Below are 27,867 nucleotides of genomic sequence, written 5' to 3'. Positions count from 1 at the left end.
GAAGAGCTACTGCTTACTGAGGCCCACTATGTGTGGTGTCAGGCCGGGTGTTTAGGACTTTTCCGTTCATCATCTCATGTAATGGTCAAGTCTCTCCAGCCAGGTACTAGTATTATCCTCACTTCACAGATGAGGAAAGGAGGCCCAGAGAGGTGAAATGCCTCTCCCGAGGTCACACAGCTAGTACTACTAGCAGAGCCAGGTTTACCATATGGCAGAGCGGGGGTCCTAATCACTGGACCCACTCCAATGCCCGCTCTCTGCCTCCCTGGTCCGGGGATGGGGGCGGGGAGAACACACTGCACGTCCCCTACAATTTAGGGGTTCAAGCACCTCCACTGCCACTCCAAGCCTTCGCCAGCAACCCAGCGAAGGTCAGCCAGGCCTTCGATGGGTTGCCGTCTTAACGCAGGCCTGGCTGTGCCCTCGGCAGGGGTCTCGGTCAACATCTGGTGACCCAAACTCGGGGCCGTGGAGCCGGGCCGAGGGGTACGGGCTCGTGGCTCGAGAGCCGCAGAGCCGCGTCCCGGGTGCCGAGTCCCAGGAATGTGGGAGGGCTGGGCGGAGAGGGCGGGCAAGGCGGGGGCGCTTCCTCTGCCCGCCGGAGGGGAGCCGCCCGGGTGCGCGCGGGGAGTGCCGCCGCCCCCTCCCAGCCGCCCGGCCGGCCCGGCGGGGGCGGGGGCTGCAGCGGGAGGGCGGCGATGGGCCGCGGTGCTCGGCAGCCGCTCGGCCGGCCGGGGTGGGAGGAAGCGATGAATATTCAGAGGGGGAGGGGGAGGGAGGGGGCTGAGCGCTCGCCGAGGCTCCCTGCAGCCCCATCCGCATGACGCGCGGAGGAGGCAGCGGGAGCCGCCGGAGCCGCCGGAGCCGGGATCAGGGCGCCGCGCGCGGGGGGTGGGCGCCGCTCGCTCCGCCCTGCGAAGCCCCTGCGCGCCCAGGGACGCGTCCCCCCCGCTGCAGCCGCGCCAGGCTCCGCCGTGTGGCCGCCGCCGCTGCCGCTGCTGCCATGTCCCCGGGGAAGCCCGGGGCGGGCGGAGCGGGGACGAGGCGGACCGGCTGGAGGAGGAGGAGGCGGAGGCGGCGGCTGGAGGCGGTGACTAGGACGCCGGGGCTCGGACGCACGGCGGGGCTCGACTCGCGCGTCCCGGGCACGTTCCAGGGCGCGCGGGGCATGAAGCAGGCGGCGCGGGAGGCGCGGCCGCCTCCGCGCTCGCCCCGGCTCCGCTGGGCGCTGCCGCCGCTGCTGCTGCTGTTGCGCCTGGGCCAGGTGAGCTGGGTGGGCCCGGGGGGGGGGGGGCGCGAGGAGGGTGGGGGGCGGGACTGGCAGCCCCTGCACCTGCCGGGGTGCGCCCTGCCTGCGGGGATCGGGGGAGGTGGCGGGAGGTCCGCGTCCTCGGGGCCCCCCGCTGCTGGAGGCCGGCCTCGCGCGCCGGCGACCGAGCCCTTTTCCCGGCTGCCGCGTACGCGAGGGAGGGTGGTGGGCTTCGGGGTCCCGGGCGCCCGGAGCCTCCCCGTGGCCGGCCCCGCGCGGGCTGCAGGCCGCCTCTGGCCCGGCCCTGACCCGAGCTGGTCACATCTGGCCGGCGCGGGCCCGGCTCGCCAGCCCGAGGCGGCCGGAGGGGGCGTGTTTGTGGAGGGCTCCCGACGCGGAGCCGGGCGGGCCTGGCCGAGCCGCGGCCGACCTCCGACCCGGCCTGCGGGGGCCCGAGGGGCCGGGCCGAAGGGCAGCGGCGGCGGCCGCGGGGAGCCGGGGCAGGGTCGGGCGCCGGGCGACGGGCAGTGGGAGAGGCGCGGGGCCTCCGGGCAGAGGGCGCTGCTTCTGGGGAAAGTTCCCAGCCTCGGGAGAAGGTGGCCACTCGCAGGCGTGCCTCCGGGCGAAGGTCCTCTTCCCGGAGAAGCTGCTTGCTTCCCTGGATGCTTAGTTCGTGCTTTGTGGGCGCCGGCTCCCCCTCCTCCCCGCCCTGTTTTCTAGCTTCGCTTTTCAGATAATGCTGTGCCTGCCGTTTTGGTGACGATCTTTCTGAAAGCGCTGTTTCCCCTTCACGGTGTTCCCACGGGGTGAGGCCGGGCAGCTGGGAGATGTCCCCATTTCACAGATAGGGAACTGGAAGGAGAGAAGTGAAAAAGCAGAATCACCCAGCCCTGCGGCGGGAGCTGAGCCAGCGGGTTCGTCCTCACAGCTTTCTAGGAGACTGCTAGGGTCTTGAACTCGCAGTGGAAAGGGCCCTGATGATACCCCTGTTGTGCATTTTGTAAAGGAAAAACCTTGCTTCTTTTATACAGACAGCGGCTCTGAGGACATGATGTTTGAAAACCTGGGAAGTGGGTTACTGGCTGGGGATGGAACCTGGCTTCAGGGAAAACTGTTTTTTTTTTTTTTTCCAGATCCCTTCCTTTCTCTTTCTTTCTTTCTTTTAAATTGAAGTGTAGTTCATTTACAATATTGTATTAGTTTCAGGTGTACAGCAAAGTGATTCGGGTATACATATATATGCATGTATCTATATGTATACTTTCGATTCTTTTCCATTGTAGGTTATTGCAAGGGAAAACTTTTCAAGCACAAATAAAAAGATTGTCTGAGAGCAGAAACAGCAGCCTTGGGGCAGCAATGCAGCCCAGCAGGCAGGACAAGAAGGCAGCTGGGGCCTGGGGGCTGCGATAACTCTCAGCACCCAAAGGACGCTCTGGTTGCCAATGTTCCCTCGCAGTTTTCCTCGGCAGGCTTTTGAACAGGCTCTCCTGAAGGCCTGGAAGGCTCTGTGACCTCCTGCAGAGAATATTGGATTAGGTGTCAGAAGACCAGCTCCAGGGCCAGGTTCAGGTTGGACTTGCTCTTCCGTCTCCTCCATCCTCAGTTAATAGCTTTTGTAGCATGGGACCACCTGCCCCATAGAGTTGTTTGAGGGACTTTCACTGGCCAGTGTCTGAAAGAGCTTTGTAAACATTAAAGTGTGTCCAGATGGGGTTAACATTAACGTACAGTGTGTATGGACTGTCTTCTCCCTGACCCTGTAAAGAAATTCATGGAGAATAGTATATGAGATTAAAAAAATATTGCCTCATATTGAAGATCTCTTGTACCAAAGTTAATGCTAAAGAAGTACTTCATTTATTTTTAGTTTACTTTGGTACATATATATTTTATTATATTATTTATGGTTTTGCTTGGGCCCTGATGGTTGCTAGCTGTGCTTTGAATCAGCGAAAAGTTTCTTGGGTAAATTTATTTCTTGCCCAGTCCTTCCTTGTGTTTCAATAGCATCTTGCCACGCTACACTTGTCCCCTATTCAGATATTTCCTTCCTCTCTAATTTGTCCCGTAGAAACTCAAGAGGGCTCTTTATTTCTCATTTTTGGATACATTATAAAATAGGAAGTCTAAAAGGCTCTCTGAAAAAGCATCTTCAAAATCCACATTCGACGGTTTATTTTGATATTGGGTATTTCAGGGAATCAGTGCGTTTTTGAGCTGGACCAGACTTCAGGATAGCTCAAAGTCCTTTTTCTTTGTTCTTTTGTTTGTTTCTTTTCTTTTTCTTTTTTCTTTTTTAGATAAGGCTATTGAGGCCCAGGGAAGACAGCACAGCGATTGGGCTGAGGTCACCTGGCAAGACTGTAGAGGAGCTGGGACTGGAACCTGTGTCACTTGCCTGCGCCTCAGATTTTCATGATGCTGTTTTTTTGGCCATGTTTTCTCTTTGTTCTTAATTTTACCATAGGCACAGCCCTGCCTCACTGTGTACTCCTGAAACTGTGGGTGTAAATTGAGTTTTTCAAAGTCGAATCATATTTGAGATTGAAAGTCATATTTGAGATTTCTGAAGCTTGTACAATACATATAGGAAATGTCGGTGAAGTTATCTGACTGTCTCCCTAACACTTGGTTGGTTTTGTAAGGCTTGGATGGTGTGTGTTTTAAAATGGAATCAACTGTAGCAGCTTAAAAAATGGCCAAGTTATAGAAAAGATGAAGCTCTGGGCATTAATGATGATGGGTATGGAGGCAAGGAAGCTGAGATGCTGGAAGACTCAATGCTTAGTAGGGCTGGAAAAGCAATTTTTAAAAAATTTATTTATTTTATTTATGGCTGTGTTGGGTCTTCGTTTCTGTGCGAGGGCTTTCCCTAGTTGTGGCAAGCGGGGGCCACTCTTCATCGCAGTGCGCGGGCCTCTCACTACCGCGTCCTCTCTTGTTGCGGACCACAGGCTCCAGGCGCGCAGGCTCAGTAATTGTGGCTCACGGGCCCAGTTGCTCCGCGGCATGTGGGATCTTCCCAGACCAGGGCTCGAACCCGTGTCCCCTGCATTGGCAGGCAGATTCTCAACCACTGCGCCACCAGGGAAGCCCCAAAAAAGCAATTTTTAAACCTGGCTTCTCATTCCCCTTCTCCAAGACAGGAAGGATGGCCAGAGATGATTCCAATATGAGGACTTTGCTGGGTGCAGTGACTTCACCCATTCTTGTAGCATTTTTGCCCACTAATTTTGGTTTGTGTGTATGTTTTAGGCAATGTGACAAAGCAGTTTTTCCCCCTTGCCTCCTTCTTTGGAGAAAAGCAGTCCTGACAGATTCTTTATAAAATCAGCTTGATAGTGGGCTGCTTTAAAATGAAAAAAAAAAAGAACTGTCGACTGATAGCTGTTTTGTTGGTCTTATAGTGTTTTGGATTTGCTTTTCCTTTGTTTTCTTGTTTCCTGGTGAATAATAGCTGTTTGTGTTTATTGTCTACTGTAGCTAATCCTTAAGCCCTCTTACCTACCTGTTTCATCCAGGGTACAAAAAAATATTTTGACTCCCCTTGAAATTCCTTGTTAAATTCTCATAGGCGTGACTTTAAATATTTTTGTTTTGCTTCAGAACAACAACGGAAAAACCAAACGATTATGTTTTGTTTGCAGACAATTTAAGAAAACAGCAAATTGGTTTATGGTTAGACTGTGACTTTGAGCCGACTTCAAGTTTAGCCCCACGGTAAAGATAACCACAGAACACCCAAGGTTTCCTAAGCAGAGAGAATCCTGGCTCCTGAGCGAGCAATTTCGGTCAGCAAAGAGGTTATTTAACTCCTAAAAGTAATTTTTGCTTGGGGTTGAGGCCCAGGTAGAGTTGCTGAATGACTGTAAGCCTGGGTTTAGCCAGCACATCATCAGCAATTACTTACTTAGTTCATTCACTGCTTGGCCAAGGGAATTATTTTGAGTGTAGGGTAAGAGGCAATTTTCTGTGCATTTCCCTTCTAATAGAATGCTGCTGATAACATTAATTAATAGGTAACTTTATATGTGGCAGGCACTAAGGGTTTTAATGCATTATCTCATTTGACCATTGCAGAAATAACTGAGAGGTAGGTGCTGTTCATGGTCCCATTTTATTTTATTTTAAATTTTTTTTTTTTTTTTAATTTTGGCCACACCGAGTGGCTTGTAGGATCTTAGTTCCCTGCCCAGGGATCGAACCTGGGCCCCAGCAGTGAAAGCACTGAGTCCTAACCACTGGGCCTCCAGGGAATTCCCTGATCCCGTTCTATCCGGGAGAAAACTGAGGTTCAGAACTTACCAAAGATTCATAACTAGTATATGGCAGAGGTGGGTTTGCCATCTCTGCTGCTCCAGTTTACTGTCCTGTGCTGGAAGAATTCATGTGTTTTACAAAAGTCTTCAGTGTGCAACTAAGAGAGGAGGTGACACAGATGAGCCTATCTATGAAACAGAAAGAGACTCACAGACATAGAGAGCAGACTTGTGGTTGCCAAGGGGTGGGGGGTAGGGGAGTGATGGAGTGGGAGTTTGGGGTTAGCAGATGCAAAGTATTATACACAGAATGGATAAACAGCAAGGTCCTACCGTATAGCACAGAGAACTATCTTCAATATCCTGTGATAAACCATCATGGAAAAGAATTTTAAAAAGAATGTATATATAGGTATAAATGAATCATTTTGCTGTACAGCAGAAATTAACACAACATTGTAAATCAACTATACTTCAATAAAAAAAAAAACGGGGGGAAAAAAAAGAGAGGAGGTGACTGACTTGTGGTGAAGGACAGTCTTGTGGGGCCTGAACCCTCATGGGGCAGGGAGTCATTTTGGGTTCTCTGCATTCTAAACCCTGTAGAATCTACTCCATTTGTAACACAGACAGCCCAGGAACCCCCTTTCCTGCTCATGTTTCTTTGGGAGCCTGAGTATGTGAGGCAGGCCTGTATAAGTGGAGACAGAATGGGATCTGGGATGGAAAGACCTGGGTTTAGGTCCTCACTCAGCCAGTCAGTAGCTGCATAAACTTGGGCAAGCCACTTAACCTCTGTGACTCCTCATTTCCTTATCTGGAAAATGGGACTAATACTTCCTGCTTCACTGGGTGGCTGAGAGGATCAAGTAAGATAGAAGAGGAACTGCTCTGTAAATTCCGAGTCTCGGTTGCTATTGTGGCTGCTGCTCTCTGCGGAGAGGAGGTGGGGCTTCAAATCATTAATTCATGTAACAAATATTTATTACGCGTCTCCCACACAGTGGTGCGGAATCACCCTAGTGGTGTGCAAAATGAACTTGGCTCACAAAACATTTTAGAAAAATGTTAATAATTATTTATTTTAGGGGAGCGTTAGTAAAAAAATTATAAGTGAGATGTCAAACCCGTGAGGGTCATGGTAAATACATTTGTTTAAACTTAATAAAAAGTTAAGCTAAAGAAAAATATCGGGTACAGAATGATATAAAGATGGTGTGGTTACGGCACACTTGTAAATGTGATAAATTGCTTAAATTGGGGACATACTGGATGTGGGACAGGCATTGAGTGGAGGCCCTGGTGATGAGCAAGAGAAGCAGCCTGGCTTCGTGACCCTTACAGGCTGTGGGGCTGACATCATTCTCATCACCCCCAGCTAACCAGTCACAGGTGTGATACAGGCCGTGCATGTGATGTCTTTGCTGCCCCTCCACAGAAAGGGCTGGCACTGGATTTGCCAGGGAAGGAGTGGTCATGAGAGGGGCAGAGAGTCTCTAAGTGGAGATCCCTGGAAGCTGCAGGTCTCTCAGACCAGAGGAGTCCACAGCAATTTTGTCACCTCCTCGTATGGCTTTCCAGTGGCTTTTCTGGTGACCCCTTGGAAGACGGGAGCTGTAGGAAATTTGTTATTACTTCCTTATGAGTGATAGGATTCCTTAATAGTCATCCTGTTGTCTCAGAATTTCCACGGCATGTAAATGCCTGGGTGACGGGTGGTGGCAATGAGACAGCAGATGGGGGGGGCACTTTGAAAGCGAAGTAGTGTCAGTTCCCACAGAAGGTCTAATTTTAAACATGCAAATAATTTTCAGTTCCACTTTTCCTTCTTCCTGTTAGAGGGAAGCTGTCCCCTGTTGCCATTTCTGAGGCTTGAGCAGACAATGTCATTATTATGCCACAAACTATCTCCTTCTCCAGGGCAGGGATGGGGTGGTGTTTTTCTGAGTGCCTGTGCTGGTCACAGTCTAGTGTTATTTCATGGCTTCTGAGCAAAGAAGTGAGTGAATATTAAAACTCAGCACCAATACGGAGTCCAACACAGTGGTTCTTAATCTTTCAGGGGAGGGAGAGGTTTAAGACCCTTACAGGGTATGCAAAAGCGAAGAATCCTTTCCCTAAAAGAAATGCACACATTTACAATTTGGTATACAATTTCAGGGGTTTCACAGACTTTTTAAAGTAGACCATGAAGCCCAGGTTAAAAACCCTCCAATCTAAAACTGTAACATTTAGAAAAATATCAGTCCTCTTCAAAGAGATAACCCTTCGGTAACCTTGGTTTCCTCCCAGGAAAAAAAAGTTTCTATGTGATGTAGACAAGTATCGATGTTCAGCTTTTTAAAAAGTTACATTAAAGGAAACATTATATATACATTGTTTTCTACTTAGGCTTTTTTTTTTAAAAAAATTTATTTATTTATTTATTTATTTTTGGCTGTGTTGGGTCTTCGTTTCTGTGCAAGGGCTTTCTCCAGTTGCGGCGAGCGGGGGCCACTCTTCATCGCGGTGCGCGGGCCTCTCACTATCGCGGCCTCTCCTGCCGCGGAGCGCAGGCTCCAGACGCGCAGGCTCAGCAACTGTGGCTCACGGGCCCAGCCGCTCCGCGGCATGTGGGATCTTCCCAGACTAGGGCTCGAACCCCCGTCCCCCGCACTAGCAAGCAGACTCTCAACCACTGCGCCACCAGGGAAGCCCCTCTACTTAGGCTTTTAATTTATGAATACTTAGTTATCTTGGAGATTATTTCATATCTGTACCCATAGTTTTAACTCATTTCTTTAAATGACTGCCTAATATTCTGATGTGTGACTTTACCATAGTTTATTTGGCCATTCTCCTGTCAATGGACAGTTAAGTTGTTTTTAGACACCCTGCCCCCCTTTTTACGAATCATGCTTCAGAGAGTGTCTTTGATACATATTTCTTGTAACCTTCACAGGACTATCCATAGGGTAAATTTCTAATTTTAGGATGGCTGGGTTAGAGGGTACATGCGTTCAAAAATTTGATAGCTGTTAAATTTTCCCCAGTTTGTACCTGCATGCGTAGGCTTGGAGAGTGTCTTGTTTCTCCATACTCTCAGCTGAATTGAGGATTGTTAAATTTGTAAATGTGTGCCAGCCTGAGAGGTAAAAAATTGTATCCTGTTACTTTTAGTTATATCTTCAATTTTGAGTTAGTTGAGCATTTTTTTCTTGTTTTGGGCTATTTGCATTAATTCCTTCTTTTTGGGGGGGGCGGGGGTTAACTCCCTGTTCATTAAAAAAAAAAAAAGATTGTCTTTTTGTTATCAATTTGTACAGTGCTTTGGAAATTGAGGAAGTTAGTCCTTTGTCTCTAATTTGTGTTTCAATTACATATATTTTCCAATTATTTTAGATGCAGCCCTTGTCCTTAGGAACTCAGAGATAAATAAGACCCCTGGGTGATGAAGAGAGTATAGACCTGAGAGCCAACCTGCCAGATTGGACTCCTAGCTCCACCATCTAACTAGCTGTGTGCTTTGGGCAGGTGCCTTAACCTTTCTGATCCTTGGCGTTCACATTTCTAAAATGCTAATAATAGCAGTGGTACCTCTCACACAGGGTAGTTGGATAAGTTAAATGGGATCACATTATATTAAAGTTCCTTGTAAATGGATATAGAAATGTAAGAACATTGCTTCATTTTCTCAAGAATTAGATTTTTAAAGTTAGGGCAAAAGGCCATAATTATGAATTGTAAAAATTGTGTTACAAAAATTTTTAAATTGGATTTAAGAGATTAAATCCACAATGGACAGTATACATACATACATATATGTTTATATATATATTAAAATGTATAATGTGAAGCAGTATAGGCTACTTGGCTAGCATAATTTAAATTATATTTCTCTTTTGACAAGTTAATATAATTGAATTAATATAGGTCAAATGAACAAGATATGACTGAAGAATGGCCAGTGTGGTCTTTGCCCCAAAAGAGCACAGGAATATTGACCATGTCCTTTAAAGCACCAGGGTCCTCCTTGAGCGTCTCTCTTTCTCTTGTGACCTGGCCAGCTCTGGCTGTGGCCACCTCCTATCTCTGGGGACATTTTCTGTAGGACCAAGAGGACTTATTTTATGCCACCAACTGAAAGTTTAAAGACATAATCCTTGGCTCTAATTGCAGGAGATGGGAAGTTGAGGGAGAGTGTGTGGACCATGCCACCCTGTTTCCATGACAGCAAGGTGATGCTGCATTTCCTGCTACTGGCTGAGGGGCTACTACGTTTTCATGTCCTTGTGTCATGGCGGTTATTCCTTCCCCACTAAGCATGGACCACACTCGTGGTCTTATTTTGCCAAGACACTGGCATACTTTACTACTTACAAAAACGAGAATATTATTTTTACCTTATAGTTTGCAAGGCCTTCAACATATATGAACTCATTCAGTTCTCATAGCATCCCTGTGAGTTTGTCATTGTTATTCCCATTTAAGGTGTGGCTCAGACCCTCAGTGACTTGTCCAGTCCGTTTCAGGTGCCATCTGTCTTTTGCGCAATAATAATGTACATTCATTGTGTGGCCCAGTTTTTAACATTAGTCAAATTTAGAATTAGCTTTCAAGAGGCAAATGGGGCAGTTGAGTCCCCTAGTTTGGTTCATACATAATTATTAGGTTGAACCATATGAAATTACTGTTTTTGGTCCTTTGATACCGGTAGTTGTATATGGGTCTACCTAATATGTCCCAGAAAATGTTCTTTTAAAGTGTGGTTTAGAAAACCAAATCATAGACTTGCATGTTGTAAAGCAGTATATTTAAAACCATGGGTCATAAAATCAGTTTAGTGATTTTAATAGATAGAATATTGATTTTAATAGATAGAATATATTCTATTCTATCTATTAAAAATGATAGAAGAGAAAATATTGGCATCTACTGTATGTAGGAAGGGTAAGTATTCCTTTATGAAACTTGTTTCAGTTATATATATGTGTGTGTATGTGTGTGTGTATGTACTGAATTGCATATAAATTGAATTAATCATGGCTTCAATCATTGCCAAAAAACCTGGAAGCCATTATTATCGGGAATGGAGTGATGGAAGGTGTGGGGTGCGGGTGGGCATGGAGGTGGTGTCTGTTTCCAGGGACAGTGGAAAACCAGTATAAAGTCCCCAAATGTGCATAATCAGTGCCCCCATATATGACTGAAAACCATTATGCAGTGGCTGGTCCAGGAAGGCCCTTAGGAGGAGAGGGGGTTGACTGGCAACTGAGGAGGCCTGACTTTAAGTAGTTGCCCTTCTGGATAATTCGGGGGGACCACCTCAGTGGGACAAGCTATTGGCCACGCTCTGTGTTCTTTGGTAAATAGGTTTGTTAGGGAGCTAACAGTTACCGTCCAGTGTGTTGTCTACTTTGAATGAGAACTTAACACTGTCTCAGGGGAGCTGGGGCTCTGAGGGCTTCACCCATCTGGTGGACAGTGGAGGACTCAGACTCACGGCCTAGACACTTGTTTTTTTTTTTTTTTTTTTTATTAACCTCCAGGCCATGCTGACCTTATTCCACTCATGGTGATCTGCACTGTCTGGGGGCTGTTAGTGCAGTTGACTGGAGGATCCTGATCCAGAGATCGATTTGATTCCCCTATGAGTCAGTTCTGTTTTTTTCTTTTTTTTAAATATAAAAAATTTGAAAATATAGATAAATAAAAAAGAAAGCAGGGACTTCCCTGGTGGCGCAGTGGTTAAGAATCCGCCTGCCAATGCAGGGGACACAGGTTCGAGCCCTGCTCGGGGAAGATCCCACATGCCACGGAGCAACTGAGCCCGAGTGCCACAACTACTGAGCCTGCGCTCTAGAGCCCGTGAGCCACAACTACTGAGCCCACGTGCCACAACTACTGAAGCCTGCATGCCTAGAGCCCATGCTCTGCAACAAGAGAAGCCACTGCAATGAGAAACCCGCGTACCACAACAGAGTAGCCCCAGTCGCCGCAACTAGAGAAAGCTCGCGCGCAGCAAGGAAGACCCAATGCAGCCAGAAATAAATAAATAAAGATAAAATAAAATTAAAAAAAAAAAAGAAAGCAAAATTATCTGTAATCTCCACACTCCTGGAATTAACTCCTGGTACCATTTTATGATGGGTGATCTTTGTCTTTTTTTATGCTTGTTCTATCTATCTCTTTCTCCTAAAATAGGATTCCTTCCTACATATGCTTTGTAATTTATATTTTTCATTTTTTTTTTATTGGGTTAGATGCTGGTACCCCAGGAGGTCACAGCATAAACATGAGGCTTCTTCCTGGAGGGTCACTGTTACTCAGTAGAAAGTCTTTTGAAAAAAATTTATTTTTCTTTAAACAAACAAACAAACATGGTTGCGTCCAGAAGAATTTCAGCAAATACAGGAGACAACAAAGAAATCTGTACCCTGCAGACCCTCTGGGGGTGTGAGTTCACTCTCCTCTGCTCTTCTCAGGGGCATTTTGTAAAGTAGTGATAGTATGTTGCAAACATTTTTCCCTTGAGAGTAAATATTCGTCCCTTCTCTAACTTTCAGCTGTTGCATCCCATTGCATTATATGGAGGTGCCTTAATTTATCTCATTCATCCTGTTGTCTGGTTTGCTTCCAAAACTTTTTGCTGTAATAAAGACTATTCAGATGACTTTGTGATTAAATCTCTGAACACATCTCTGATGATTGCCTTAGGATAAGTGAAGATAATAAAAATAGTAGCTACCATAGCTTGAATAGTTATAATGAATTGTTGTCAGCACTTTGTATGTATTAACTCGTGTAATCCTATGATGTAGGTACAGGGAAGGAAACCGAGGCCAGAGAGTTATAATCTGGTCCATGGCCACACACTCAACCAGCTAGTGGTGGGTTTCCTTGGGGACACAGGGAGATCTGGGAGGATTGCCTACATGCGCCAGGGTGTGTGTGAGTCTCCTGGAAGGACAGCAGGCTTGAGGGCCATTCTCACAGGTGGGAGGGTCATCTTCCCATGGGATGGGAGGCACATTGATACTTGCTGCTCAAGTGCCACGACATGGCAGGAATGAAATGCTTCCCCAAACCACAGGAGGTAAGTGTGATTTTGCTGTGGATTTTACGTCCTGGAGCCATAAGTGGTAAAGGCTGCCTGAAACTTTGGGGCCTTGGCCCAGATCAAATGAATGAAATAATGGCATCATGTTGGGGTCTTGGCTTTCCTGTTGTGAATGAATTTGGATTTCATAGAGCTTGAAATTGGGCATGGATGACATGCCTTTAGGGTGTCCCATAAGAAGAGAAGCATGGAAAAGGGCGTGGGCTTTGGTGTCAGCAGAAGCATGGACCCAGATCTGTGTTCTTTTCTACAGCCATGCCTTGGAACTTGTTACATCATCTGGAAAATGGATAATAATTGCTGGGCCACATGTTATTAGGGTTAAATGAAGGGAAGGTGTTTAAGGCACCCAATCTGGATTGTGGCTTAAATGTTCGCTCCCAGCTCACCCCTATTAACACAATGCCTCCTGACTCTGGGGCTGCAGTTGCCATGTGCCCAAGGTTAAGGAGACTTGCTGTGCAGGTGTTCAAACAACTTCTGCCTTAGTGCCCAGGAGTATTGTTGTCTAGCGTGGTCACCAAATCCTACCGTGTGAAGAGAAATTGTAAGGATGCAGGACAGGAGCTCTTATTTAAGATGACATGTTGGCATGTCTGAAGATGTGGGCCTATACTCACTTTGAATCATAACGATCGCTAAAAGACAATAATGTTAATTAAGCTAGAGCAGGAGATCATGAGAGAGAGAGGGAACATACAACCAGCCAAAGCCAGCCTTTACTGGAGGAGAGTAATGGTCCTGTTTGTCTTTTCTCCATGTGGTGAGGCCATCCCAATCCATCAAATCCTTGCTTCGGGCAGGAAATACTTAACAAGCACTAATCCCATCTTTTAGATCTAGTACTCTCCAGCCTAGCCTGTCTTTCTTTCTTTCTTTCTGTTTTTTTTTTTTTTTTTGAGATTATTGCAGACTTTATAGAAAACTGCCCAAGGGAGATCCAGATTTCCAGGGTGGGGTGGGAAGGCAGGCCTCCAGGCAATGTGTTGAGGGAGGGTGACTTCCTGTGTGCAGAGGCAACACAGGCCAGCCATTCTGCCTGACCCAGGGGGTGGGACTCAGGGGGAGGCGGCCCCCTCCCCCTCACCAGTTGTGCTTCGGGATCATGCAGAAGGCAGGGCGCTGAGGCTCTGATCCTGGATAGAAGGGCTTGTCCCTTCCTCTTCCAGAAGGCATACGGGGGGGCAGGGGTGGGGAGGTGGCAGCGAGGAATCTCCAAGGGAGAAGAGTCACATGGGTGGGAAGGGGCATGTGGCCAGTAGCTCCCAGCCCTTCAGAGCCCCCTCCCGCTCCCATCTCTGTGGTACAATGGGTCAGGTGACCCTCGTGGTGAGGCCAGAGCAGCTACTTTGCACCCCCAGGACTCTCTCCTCCAGGATCTCCCGTGGGGATCTGCTAGTATGGTTGGGGGGTGCTTCGCATCTGCGCCTGTTTTGCAGGGCTAGAGAGCTCATCCTAAGAGGAAAGGGGGCTGGGCATATCCCAGGGATGGATTCCTCACTGGACCCTGACCCAGTGAGTGGAAGTGTGGGTACTGAGTGCAAGCGACGGATGTAGGAGGAATTGAGAGCCTAAGACCTGGGCAGGGGGATGAAACTCAGGTCGGGGTGAAGAGCTGAGAGTTTGAGACTGGGGACAAGGACTGAGTATTAGGGTATCAGAGCTGAAAGTGGGAAAGGCTGAGGATCAGCTCTGCGCTAAGGCTATAAAGGGGTGCGCCTCTGCCTGGGATGGGAGGGATAGAGAAGAGCTGAACCCCAAGCCTGGGCCAAGGAAGGGAGGGGCCTGAGCTAGAGCTGGGGTGGTGGGTGGTATGAAATACGTCCTCAGATTGGGGGAGGGGGCTCAACCCTCAGACTCCCGGGATGTAGGTCTCTATACAGGATGGAGGGTTAAGAGCTTCAAAATGAGAAAAAAGGCTCAAAAACCTTCTGGTGGGTTGCTCTGCTTCTGAGACCAGAATGGGATGTGAGGGGCCCCGAGCCCTTGAAGGGAGCTGAGGGCTGCAAGCTGGAGTGTAGTCTAGGGGGATGTTTCCTGCTGAGAGGTCTGGGTTCAAAGCACAGGGTAGTGGAAGCAGTCCCAGGGCCTTCGGATTGAAGGACAGGTTCTCTGGGTGAGTCTTGAAAGGGGGAGGGGGCTTCTGGTGGTTCAGGAGGGCTGTCAGAGCTTGGGATGGGTGGACCGGGTTTCTGGAATCAGAAGAGAGAGTCTCTGGGTCTTTGATGGTGACAGCTCTCAGAGGCTGGGGAGGGGGGGTACAGCTTGGGGCCCCTGGGTGGGGGAGATGCCATAATCCAAAGGTCTCAGATCGGTCAGGGGTAGGTCTCAAAGCCCCAAACTCGTGGGTGTCTCATACCCATGGCCTCAGCATAGGCCTTGGGTAGCCTGTCTTTCTTAGTTTGCTATACCTAGCCCTGCTGCATATAGCTTGGCCTCCTCATCAAGCACCCATCTTCTGACTTCATGCCTCAATCCATTCCTCAAGGTCATCTCCTCCTGCAAACCACTCTACCCAAAACCATCTCTGATCCTGCATCCTTATTATAGTTCAGACCTGACGCTGAAATTGTTTTCATAGCTCAGACATGGGCGTCTCTCAAATCAGTCATAACGTCCAATTCAGCCTCACTGTATCTGGCTACTGGGAGTCCATCCCTGTGAGGGCGGACATCAGATAGCTTGAAGTCACTTTGGTTGATCGTCTTATTCTGGGCTTGTTCCTGGGACTGAGAGACAGTATGTGCAGTGGTTAGGAACTAGGGCTCTAGAGGAAGAAGGCTGCTTGGGAATTCCTTGTTTTACCATGTTGTTTAACCTCTCTGCCTTATTTGCTCATCTATAAAGTAGTGGTGATTATATGACTCAGCTCTAGGGCTGTTATAGGAGGTACATAAGATAAGGTATGTATTTAGCACATATTAAATATCAGTAAACATTGCAAAAGAAATAGGACCTCCTGTCGGGTGGGGGTAAGACTCAGACCCTCAGCCTCTGTCTGACCACAGAGTTTGTGACCAGCCTTTTGATTTCCTTTGGAAGAGACACATGTAGCGCTTAGCCTTTGCTGTCCCCTGGAATCTAGCATTTTGGCTTTGAGCTTGTCTCCCAGTGTGGTTGGGGACAGCTTCTTTTCCTTTAGAGCACGGTTTCTCAACCTCATTTGGGGCCTGATAATTCCTTGTTTGGGGGACTATCCTGTGCCCTGTAGGATGTTTAACAGCATCCCTGACCTCTGCCCGATAGATCCCAGTACCCACCTCCCCCAACTTGTGACAATAAAAAATGTCTCCAGATATTGCCAAATGTCCCTGAGGGGTAACATAGTCTTAGTTAGTAGGGGGGCCCAGCTGTCCTTCCATGCCCAGGTGATTGTGTCACTGACTTCCTCTTGTGAGACGGTAGATCTAAACTAACAAGCGCATTTGTAGATGTGACAAATAGCCACATTGCTAGGTCTGAGAAGAGGATTCACGTTCCACCTCTGCTTATTCAGTGAGTGCTCTTTAGGGAGGCTGTGATGGGGCAAGCACTGTACTCCCGGGCCAAGCTCCCTGTGTCCCTCCCTGTGTCCTCCTCCTCCACGAAATGGGAATAACTGACACTTTTCCCACCCTGCCCGGTGGGACAGGAAGCCAGTGTTAATGTGATATGTGTGGTGCTGAGCTCTACTGCAGGGGATGTGAAGTTGAAGGAAAGGCTTAGTGTTTATTAGGAGTGAGGCCAGATATGCCAAGTTCCACACAAGAGATAGACCTGGGTCAATGGGAAATCCCATTACAAAGGGATTCACTGCTCAGTTCCCCCTCCCACCACCTCCCTGGAGCAATTTTCAGCCTTTAGAGTGTTTAGAGGCCCCAGGGCATAAGCCTAGAGATAATGCCTTCAGAGCCAGTGACAGGCAGCCCAGCAGGAATGAGGCAGGAGGAAGAACCCGGGAAACCTACTGAAACGGTAGTGCCATGGTGCCCATGGTGCCTGCCCGGGGCGAGGAGGGTTGGCTTTCTGAAAGCTGGGTATTCACACCGCTGTTCGGGAACACATCACTTTGTGAAGCCAAAAAAGGGCTCCTCGCTCAGTGTTGGTCACACCTGGTTGGGACATACTCTTTTTAGGGGCTCTAGTCTTTTACCCAGATTCCAGCAAGTTCTTCCAGGCTGTCCACTGTACTGTCATCCACTGTGCTGGGCTCCGTCTTCATCCTTTTAATTATGGCCATTTGAGCACTGAGGCACAGGGAGGTGAAGGGACTGGTCCGTAATCTCCTTTCTGCTGCTTTGTGATCAACAACGATTTAGTAGCTTTCAAGGCCTGAATTTTCTCTTGCGCCAAATGGGCACCATAAATACCTCAGAGGATTGTGATTGAGATTCCATGAGAAAATGCATGGGGAGCCCCCAGCATGCCCCAGCCAGGCATGGTGACTGGCATACAGGAAGTGCTCCATAAATGCCAGCTGGCATCATTATTATCGTCTCAACTATCAGTAGTAGCAATAGGGCACCGGCTTCGATGAGCTTTTCTAGGAATGGGACTGGTTTGCCCTGATCGAATCACAGAGTCTGTCTCAGGCCCCGTTCAGTAAATGTTTGGGGGTGCAGCTACTTGGTGGCGGGGGGAGAGATGTCACCTGGGGAGGACAAAGAGACTGAGATTGAGAGAATAAAGCAAAATAAAGCGAAACCTGCCCTCAGGGATAGAGCATGTGATCTCCCGGTCAAACCAGCTGAGCTCATTGCCGGGCAACTTGGTAGTTAATCATTGCTTATAGGAAGATAAAAAGGATTATCACCTCAAAGAATGTCAGAGTGAGAAAGGACCTTAGGGACATTAGGCTAGGGAAGACAAATGGGTTGCAGTTTGTGTCCATTTTCAAGTGATTGATAGTGACTGCTCCAGCCCTGCATGGAAGGGATTCTTAGACCACTTGGGGTGGCCTAGCTCAGCAGGAGAGAGTGCTGGGATCAGTTAGTGATGTCTGCCACGGCCACCAGAAAGACAAGGGGTGGCACACAGGCTGTTTCATTTGCTGTCTTTGCTTTCAGCTGGGACACTGAGGCCTAAGATTTGCTCACTGAAGGGTCACCCAGCAAGTCAAAAAATCACAAAAATCTCTTTTGGAAGGGATCTTTCAAGGGTATCCAATTTTTGGGTTCATCTCTGAGAAAGTGATTTTTGCTTGACTCTCTTTAGCTAGGAGGAACTTGCTATCTCAAAAGGTGTCTTGTTCTGTCCTTAGGCACCTCTCCTGGGTAGTACTTACACCATAGAGGGGGAGAAGGCCTTAGAAGACACTTTTGGTGGGCTCTTCTCCACCGTGGCTGCACCTGGGGAGCTTTTAGAAGATACTGATTGGGGGAAAAAAAAAGAGAGAGGTAAAATACTGACTGGAGGCTCCCACTCCTGACCAGTGGGATTTGAATACCTGTGTGGGTGGGCACACACCATCCCCGGCATCATTGTTTTATTTTTATTTTTCCAGACCTTCATGTGGTATTAATGTGTAGCCAGGGTTGAGAACCACTGAGACCAAACCTTTTTTTGGAATCAGAGGCCCAGAAAGGGTATGATTGTCCAGGGTTATATAGGGTTAGTGACACAAGGAGAAGGAAACTAGGGTTTCTTTCTTTATAGAGTGCCAGCCATGTGCTAGGTTCTTTTACTTTCATGCTGAGACTCTTCTCTCTTTTTAAAAAAATTAATTAATTAATTAATTTTTATTTTTGGCTGTGTTAGGTCTTTGTTGCACATGGGCTTTCTCTAGTTGCGGCGAGTGGGGGCTACTCTTCATTGCGGTGCACGGGCTTCTCATTGCGGTGGCTTCTCTTGTTGCGGAGCACGGGCTCTAGGCACGCGGGCTTCAGTAGTTGCGGCACACGGGCTCAGTAGTTGTGGCTCGCGGGCTCTAGAGCACAGCCTCAGTAGTTGTGGTGCACGGGCTTAGTTGCTCTGCGGCATGTGAGATCTTCCCAGACCAGGGCTTGAACCCGTGTCCCCTGCACTGGCAGGCGGATTCTTAACCACTGCGCCACCAGGGAAGCCCTGCCCTGTTTAGATAAATGGAAGAGTGAACAGCCACGGCTGCATTTCAAGTGGCTGCTGTATTGTGGGGTGGGGAGGCCTCAGGGTTGATGTGAGACTGAGAAGCCTCAAAATGAGTTTGGTCTTTTTTTTTTAATTTATTTTTTCCTATTTATATAAGAGTAGTGTAACAATATTAAAAGAAATTTAGAAACTGGAGAAAGGAGGGGACTTCCCTGGTGGTGCAGTGGGTAGGACTCGGTGCTCCCAATGCAGGGGGGTCCGGGTTTGATCCCTGAGCCCACATGCATGCCCCAACTAAGAGTCTGCATGCTACAACTAAACATGCTGCAACTAAGACCTGGCACAGTCAAAATAAATAAATAAATATATATTGAAAAAAAAACAGAAAAGAAACTAGAAAAAGGATAAAAAAAAAAGTCATGTATCTCTCCTCATCTCAGAACTATTGTAATTTTAAAGTAGTTACAACTACGATTTATTCCAGGTTGTTTCTTACTTAAAATAATTGTGATCACAGACAAGGACAATTTCAGATCCTTTAATGCCAGAAGGCTAAATGAAGAGCACATTTTTTCCATGGTGATAGATGGATGATAGAACCATAATTTTTTTATAGCTGCAGGATACTGCATAGAGATTTAGGCAGCAGCCAGTTTTTCACTGTTATAAGTAATTCAGGGATGAATATCTTCACGCTATCACTTTTTCTGTGAAACAGAAATGATTTCTTCCGGATTAATTTCCAGGCAGCTTTATACTCTTTGACACCACTTGCCAAATGACTTTCCAAAAGGGGTGCATTGTTTACCTTGCCATTAGAATGCATGAGACTGCCTGTTTCATTATGCCCACACTGGCACTGGGTGTTATCATTTTTTAAAGAGAGATTTTAAATTTAATATTTGCATTTGCAGACGTGCCACCTGGGCTGTGTGCCACTTTTTGACCGTGCGTGACTCGTGTAGAACCTGTTCTGTGTGATCTTTTTAAAAAATTAATTGATTAATTATATATTTAAAAAAATGCTCCGGGAAAATGTCAAGTCACTGTCTGTGTTTTGTGCTGCAGTCTGCACTTGTCTTGTGGTACCTAGAAAAATTCTAAGTGCAGCCAGAAACCAGATGGGCCTAGTTGGGTATTAGCTGATTGCAAAGATAATCAGGTGTATTCATTTCACTTTGAGAGCTAATTTTAGGGGTGCCTGCTCTGCAGTGTCTAACCTTAAACTTGAATGATGTGACGGTCAGATGGACATTTGCAGAATGAAATATTGTTGAGTGCTTATTAGATATCTGGGCCTTCTTGATTCTATGTCGAAAGTGGCAGTATGTGCTAGCATAGAGGGCGGAGAAAGTTGAGTTCAAACCCTAGCTTTGCCCTTTGCTTCCTCCCTTCCTCCTCCCTACCCTACCCTGCCTTTGTTTCCCCACCTGTAAATCAGTCTGACGGTGCTGATGTCAGGATTAAGAACCCTGTTATCAAGGATTTAGCACACAGGAAGCCATGGGGATCTACTTTTGGTTTTGACACAACAGTGGCCTGAGGGGTGGGGACAGAGAGGAGGGAAGCAGGCCGGTCCAGATCTCTTTCCTTTGGGAGGTTCTGGTTTAGCGGGAGAGATAAGGTGGGCTGCTGGGTCAGTTTCAAGTCACAGATGGGGCAGCCCTCAGAATACCAGCCAGGAGCTGAGACAGAAGTAAGGCCAAACGAGTAACTTTGGTTGCTGTTTGGGGGTGAATGTTGGGAGCCCAGGCCTGCAGTGGGGAGGACTTATTCTGGGGAATGAGTGGTGGGTCACGCTTGGTAAGTTCACCATGTTTGTGGCAAGGTAGGCTGGGGCCAGGCTTGCAGGTCTCGGGTGCCTGAGTGATTTAGACTTTGTCTTGTAGAGCATGAGGCGTTACAGGAGGATTTTCTTTTCACATTTTATATATTAACCGTTGTATTATGTTGTTATATTTTTTAATGGTAATTTAAAAAATCACAGCTGTATTGAGATGTAATTCACATACCACAAGATTCATTCTTTTAAAGTGTGCAACTCAGTTGTTTTTAGTATATTCAGAAGCAATCATCACTGTTATCGAGTTCCAGAATATTTTCATTACCCCCCAAAGAAACCCACACCCATTAGCAATCACTCCTGATTTCTTCCTTCCCCCAGCTCCTGGCAACCATCAGTTTGCTTTCTGTTTCTAAGAATTTGCCTATTCTATGTGTTTCATATAAGAGGAATCATATAATATTTGTCTTCTTGTATCTGGCTTATTTCACCCAGCATAATGTTTTCAAGGTCCATCTTTTTTTTTTTTTTGGCCACACTGCACGGCTTGTGGGATCTTAGTTTCCCTGACCAGGGATCGAACCCGTGCCCCTTGTGTTAGAAGTGCAGAGTCCTAACCACTGGACCGCCAGGGAATTCCCTCAAGGTCCATCCTTATTGGAGTATATCAGTACTTCATGCCTTTTCATGGCCAAATAATATTCACCATAGGGCCATCCCATGTGTTATTTCTTCTTTCACGAGTTGATGGACATTTGGGTTAATTCCTCTTTTAAAATTATTATGAATAATGCTTCTGTGAACATTTCTGTACAGGTTTTTATGTGGACAAATGTTTTCATAGTGGGAGGATTTTGAACTGGGGAGTGGTGTTTGGAGCCTCTGAGCAGGGTGGGCTGTGAGGAGACCTGTGTGTGTCTCTGCCTTTACCAGGCCAGTCCAGGGCAAGCTTTATGTGCTCCTTTTCTTTTAAATGACCCTATGAGGCAGGGTCTGTTACTACTCCCTTTTTTTTCCTAAATTTATTTATTTATGGCTGTGTTGGGTCTTTGTTTCTGTGCGAGGGCTTTCTCCAGTTGCGGCAAGTGGGGGCCACTCTTCATCGCGGTGCGCGGGCCTCTCACTATCGTGGCCTCTCTTGTTGCGGAGTACACGCTCCAGATGCGCAGACTCAGTAATTGTGGCTCACGGGCCCAGTTGCTCCGCGGCATGTGGGATCTTCCCAGACCAGGGCTCGAACCCGTGTGCCCTGCATTGGCAGGCAGATTCTCAACCCCTGCGCCACCAGGGAAGCCCCACTACTCCCTTTTGACAGATAAGGATACTCGGGTTCAATGAGATGAAGTGAGCTGCGCAGCTAGAAAACGGTAGGTCCCAGCTCTGTCCAGTTCTTAGCCGGCTGGCATGCCGTCTGCTCCTGGGAGACCAGGTGATAGCAGTGGGCTCGCTCCCTGGGAGGGGCCCAGAGGCTGAGCAGTCCTGTAGAGTGACAGTGAGCCGGATGGAGCGGGGTGTGTGTGTGTGTGTACACTGGTGCGAGCGCGGTGTGCAGTGAGGGGAGACGTGTCACGGGCAGCATCGGCAGGACCGGCTGTGTGTAGCTGTGACAGTAGAAAGAACACAAGTTGGGGTTATGAGAGTGAGTTGGATTCTTGGCACGATCTCTGTGACCTTGGGCTGATCTTGTCTCCTTTGAACATTACCTTTCTCATCTGGAACCTGGTGTTCTTCTCCCAGCCTCCTGCCTCCCTGAAGGCTGAAATGAACAAGGGGGGGGGTGGGGAGGAAGGGAGCAGAAGAGGAGAAAGGAAGTGGGGGGACCAGAACCTGCTAGAACATGTCTGGGAGGCAGGGAGGGACACACGTGGCAGGTGCAGGCAGGTTCGGGAGGAGGTCGCCCGCTGGTGTGGGAGGATGTACATCCCTGCCCATCTGGGGGAGTTTTGAACCCTGGAAAAGCTCCTACCCAGAGCTTAATGAGCTGGTTGTAATCCTGAGACTATTGATTTTTCCTAGTATTTGAATTTGAGCCTTTGTTTCCGGGAAGAGTCTGGTGCTGACCCGCCCTCAGCATGGGCACCACCTCCAGCACATCCCTCCCTCGTTCTGCCTGGACATCACCTGAAAGCCAGCGAGGCTTTCCTGGGCCCTAGAGGTCACTCGGGTGGCCTCTCCTATCTGGGCCTGTCTCTGTTCAAGTGGTAGAGCTGGCTGTCCCCTTTATCAGTGACTTGCAGCTGGCCTGGGTTTTGTGAAAAGCCTGTCATTGCCAGTTAGAAAATAAAGACAGAGACCTCCCCTTTGGTGTTGGCATCGCAATGACTTGCTCTTGTTCTGACTGCAGTATTTTGCTGGGTTGTTATGAATCAGTCACTTAATGTTTTTTAAGTGTGATAAGCACATTTGTCTTAATATGAGAAGCTAGGCTTAGGGGAGACAAGTTAGGTGATTTTTTCTTAGACTAAGTCAGAATCCTGCCCCTACCCCCTATCAGAGAGTCATCTGATGTGTTCTCTTTTATCCTGACCTATGAGGACATAGGGGGCCTAGGTCTGTGATCCTTCCTCTGTGTGTTTCTGCCCTCTTGCCTCCAGGCAACTGCTGTTGGTCCGGGGCTGTACTTATCAGTTCGCATCATGAAGTCCAGTCACTCTTCATTTATATAATTGGTCAGGCCCAGGCCCTTTGGAGCAGGAAGGGACCTTAAGGATCACCTAATCCAAACCTTGCCCTTTGCGGATATTGAAACTGAGGTCCAGAGAAGGGAAGCCACTTGCCCAAGACCACACAGCTAGTCATGGTGTGAGCCCAGCTTCCTGGCTCCACCACCCTGTTCTTCCGGATAGTGAGTTCCCAATAGTGAGCATACAGGGCATTCAGGGAACATACCTGTCTTTGACCCGTTTCTCTAGTGGATGCAGAACTGGTTTTCTGGGGTTGAATTCTGTTGTGTGCTTGGTAATCTGCTGAGGGGAAATCCATTCTTTTCGGGGAAGCGTTGAAGGTGTCTGCTGGAGTCTGGCATCTCTGCAGTTTTTGGCCACCTGAGGGGAGGTTGAGCATGCTTGGATCCTGAAGGTGTTGGCTGGCAGATGCTGCTCGCCTGCTACCCCCATTTATTGCACTTATATCTAATAGAGTAACCAGCCCAGTAACCCAAACTGGGTGGCTGAGTTTGGGAGGTGAGTTGGGGAGGAAAAAGAGTGGTGTTCCTTTTAGAATAAAACTTGCTGATATAACGTTGAAAGTCATTGTCTTACTCATCCTCATCCGAGATAAGTCACACAATGGGTGGTATCTGGGGTGCAGAGTTTCCCCCTGTGAGAACACAGTGAGATGAACTTTGTGTGGGCTGGTCTGTTAAAAACAAGAAGCCATGGGCTGGAAACAACCGAAATGTCAAGCGGTGGGGGAATTGCGGAAACCATGGACTACTACGCAGTCATCACAAATGCTTTGAAAGAATGCTTAATGACACAGGAAGCTGTTCGTAACGCAAGACATTTAAAGATGTGGGCTACAAAATAAGGTAAAGTGGAAACCCAATTGGGTAAAACATTCAACCAGACTTCCAACTCAAAAACATGTTTTGCAAGGATACAGGAGTGCACTATAGTGTGGTGTTTAAAAAAAAGCAGGTTAGGCAGCCCTAGGCCGAGGCCCATAATTGCTCTGTGCCCTTGGGCAAGTCACTGGACCTTCCAATCTCAGCTTCCCATCTGTAATTTGGAAGAAGTACCTTGGCCTGTGGGTTGTTGTAAGAATTCAGTGAGCTATCTGGGCCTTCAGAGATAGGGCTTGCCTGGCCTTGGACCTTGAATCATTGCACTGTGGTTGAGAGATCAGACCAGACCGAATTATCTGCTGCTTCAAGCCCATCAGAGCTCCCAGTGCCTTCTGGATCCTGGACCTACACACTGTGTGGGCTCACATTTCTTGCAGTTTCCTCCAATGTGCCATGCCCTTTCCACCAGGTCTGCACACATCCTGAAAGACATCCTTGTGTCTTTGTCTCCCTAAGTAGACTGGGTTCCCCCAGGGCACCATGTCACAGGGCCAGGTATCCAGGAGGTGCTCAGTCAGTGTTTGTCAAATGAATTGAAGAGGTGGGACTTGAATTGGGCCTTTAAGTAAGAAGTGGGGCTTGGTGATCAAGGCAGAAGCCTCATTCTAGGAGGCAGGCAGGGCAGAGGGCAGTGGCGGCCACTACTGCCTGTTCAGGGACCAGACCTGCTGGGCACACCAGAGATTGACATAGACACAGCCTGCCTTTTAGCATTCAGTGTCACATGGGCATCAGCACACTTTGTAAGACATTTAATCTATCGGGCTTGATCAGTTTTGCTACCTTTTGTAGCTTGGGGCTGTGTGTGCTTCTTCATAAGAGAGACCCATCAAGACCAAGCCTGTGTGGTGGTCATGTATGTACTGAGGCTGCCAGCAACGTGCTGATGGTGAGACAAGAGCTGGACTTGGAGGTGAAGGTAGCCTGGGTCCTGTGTCTGGTCTTACCACTTACTAGATCATCTATCTTGAGTGGAGTGACTTAAGGAAAGAAAGCAATGCTTACCAGAGTGTTCCAAGTGCCTTTACACCCAGTATTCTCATCTAGTTCTTATGGCAGGGGTGCAGCTCAGAATGTGAGTGGTGTTAATGAGGCAGTAGGGAGTAGTGGAGACTTTGGTCAACTCAGAGAAGATGCCCTGTTTGAAGGCGAGTGCCTCCCCACTTTTAAATAACACATCAAAATGTGTCAGACAGTGTGTCTGTTGTTTTTTTAAATTGTAGTAAAATATATATAACAAAATTTAGCATTTTAGCCAGTTTTAAAAATTAAAAACATTTTTTTAAACTTTTTTATTTTGTACATTTTAGCCATTTTTAAGTGTACATTTCAGTGGCATTGTGTACACTCACAGTATTGTGCACTTATCACCACTATCCATTCAGGTGCTGTATTTTGTGCTTTATAAATAGCACCTCCTATATTTAAAATGGATAACCAACAAGGACCTACTGTATAGCACAGGGAACTCTGCTAAATATTATGTAACAACCTAAATGGGAAAAGAATTTGAAAAAGAATAGATACATGTGTATGTATAACTGAATCATTTTGCTGTACACCTGAAACTAACACACCATTGTTAATCAACTATGCTCCGATATAAAATAAAACGTTAAAATAAATAAATAAATACCACCTCACTTAATCCTTACCACGATCTGCTGAGGTATCTCCTTTTTTTTCTTTTTTTCTTTTTTTCTTTTGGCCGCTCCATGTGGCATGCAGGATCTTAGTTCCTTGACCAGGGATCGAACCCACGCCCCCTCCAGTGGAAGCACAGAGTCTTAACCACTGGACCTCCAGGGAAGTCCGAGGTATCTCCAATTTTTAATCCTCATTTGAGAATTGAGGAATCTGAGACACGGATGGGTCAAGTAACTTGCCCAAAGACCACACAACTGGTCAGTGTTGGAGCTGGGATTCTAACCCTAGGAAACCCAGAGTTGTCAGTTACTCTGATTCCTTTTTTTTTTTTTTTCCAAGAAAAGCTGAAAATAGTTTAAAATGTTGAAACACCTGCTTTTAAAAAATATTGACTCAAATTAACCAAACAAAACACCATTAGGGCCAGATGACAGCCTCACTGTTATAGGCTGGGCATAGTTCTCCCAGTAACTCATCCCCACCCCGCCTGCCCCCAGGAGGAGTTGGGAGGATCCAGGGAGATAATGTAAGCGAAAATCTTTTGTAACCTGTGAGGAGCAATAAGTCTAACTTGGAGTTAGTAAGAGTAGCTAATATGCATATTGAGTGCTTTGTATGTGTCAAGCCGTGTTCTCAGTACTTTCATTCTCACGAGAGCCCTCCATGGGTCGGGGTATTGTTACCCTCCTTTTGCAGATGAGGCACAGAGAGGTCAGGTACCTCTTCTGAGGTCACACAGCTGGGAGGGTGGAGTCAGGATTAGAACCTGGGCAGTGGGCTCCAGAGTGGGGCTCTGTCCACTGTGCTTATTGCCTTTGTTTGGGCTCAATTCTGAAGAATTACCAGGGAAGGGGAAGTGATGAGCATCTATTACGCCCAGACTGGGGCCAGACACTTTGCTAGGCACCTTCTCTCACTTTATTTCATTTAGCCCTCACAACAATCCCGAGGCTGTGGTGGGGTGTCTTATTTTACGGAGGTGGAAGCTGAGACTCAGAGAGGTCTAGTGACTTGCCAAGATCCCAGGGGGAGGGAGCGGCAAAGCCGGGATTTGAACTTGAAACTGAGAGACTGCAAAAGCCCACACTTCTTTCCTCTACATGGGAAGGTAGTAATCAACCGATTTTCAGTTTTAAAAAATATATCTGCTTCAGGGGAGAGCACTGAAAAGTACAGTTAGGAAGACTTAGGTTCACTCTCTGGAAGTGACTGAGAGCTGTGGCAGTTTTCCTCGCTTGTGTTTAGGTGGCTTTTTGGGGGTCACATGAGTCCAGGTCTGCAGCAGCTTGGGGACGTGGGGTGGGGAGCGTTGAAGTGGGTATTATTGGGGTGAGTGCCGTGCTGGCCATTGCCGGCCATCGCCCCAGTTTCCCCTTTTACCTCTTTTTGTGAATGCTTTGCTAGTAACAGCCTTGCAAATCAGCTTGTTTGGATTCTCGTCCTCACTCTAAGTGGTGCTAATTGAATTAGTCACAGCCTCAAGGTGGTGTTTTCAAGGTTGGCATCTATGAGGCTTTGTTGGAAAGTCTACCAAGCACAGTGTTGATTTCCACTCGTCTTTATTGAGCGTGGTCCCCTGAAGCTGCTCTGTGCCAAGGCCTGTGCTGAGTCCCGGGAGAACGAGGATGGAGGGTGATGTCCCTGCAGTCAAGGACCTCGTGATCTAGTGCAGGAAAGGAGGAGCCACCACTGTGCTGTTGTAACAGCAGGTGCAGCCGTCAGGGAGGACCTTCCAGGCGGCAAGAATGACATGGGCAGATGGGGGAGGTGGGGTTGGAGAGACGCATTGGTGGGGCTTTGGGAGCAGAGGACTCACGGGTCTCAGCTACCTTCCTGTCCCCGGCACACAGGGCTGCTGAGAATGTAGTTCGGGGTTGCATTCAAGATGTCAAGCCCGAGGGGCCAGAAGGTGGATGACAGGTGATGTTAAACAACAATTGGGCCCACGGTCACCTACAGGCCATTTTAATTTCTTTCAAACACACGGACTAGGTGCCTAGAAGTAGGAGGAATGTGAATCTCGTGGCTGTGTAGCTGGACATCAGGCCAAAGCAGTCCAGCAGCACAGAGGGGTCTGAGGGCAAGGCCAGGGTTCAGTTAGAAGCCTGGGCCGGTGCTTGGTACTCAGTACTAGGCAGACACTTAACAACTGTTTCACGAATGAGTGAATGGGTGCCAGAACCTGCCGGGCGTATCCAAGGCTGGGAGCAACCC

At 47.8% G+C, this 27,867-nt stretch overlaps 1 protein-coding gene across 1 annotated transcript in view; it reads left to right on the top strand.

Moving 5' to 3' along the window:
- Nucleotides 1–798: 798 nt before the first annotated feature.
- Nucleotides 799–27,867, top strand: part of PTPRJ (protein tyrosine phosphatase receptor type J) — a 166,691-nt gene continuing 139,622 nt past the window's right edge. The window contains exon 1 of the mRNA XM_057552876.1: nucleotides 799–1,267. Within this exon, the coding sequence (XP_057408859.1) occupies nucleotides 824–1,267 (444 nt within the window). The 5' untranslated portion in view covers nucleotides 799–823. The remainder of the gene's footprint in view (nucleotides 1,268–27,867) is intronic.

The sequence above is a fragment of the Balaenoptera acutorostrata genome, chromosome 9 (assembly GCF_949987535.1).
Source record: "Balaenoptera acutorostrata chromosome 9, mBalAcu1.1, whole genome shotgun sequence".
Classification (NCBI taxonomy): Eukaryota; Metazoa; Chordata; class Mammalia; order Artiodactyla; family Balaenopteridae; genus Balaenoptera; species Balaenoptera acutorostrata.
This window is presented reverse-complemented; position numbering and strand designations above follow the sequence as displayed.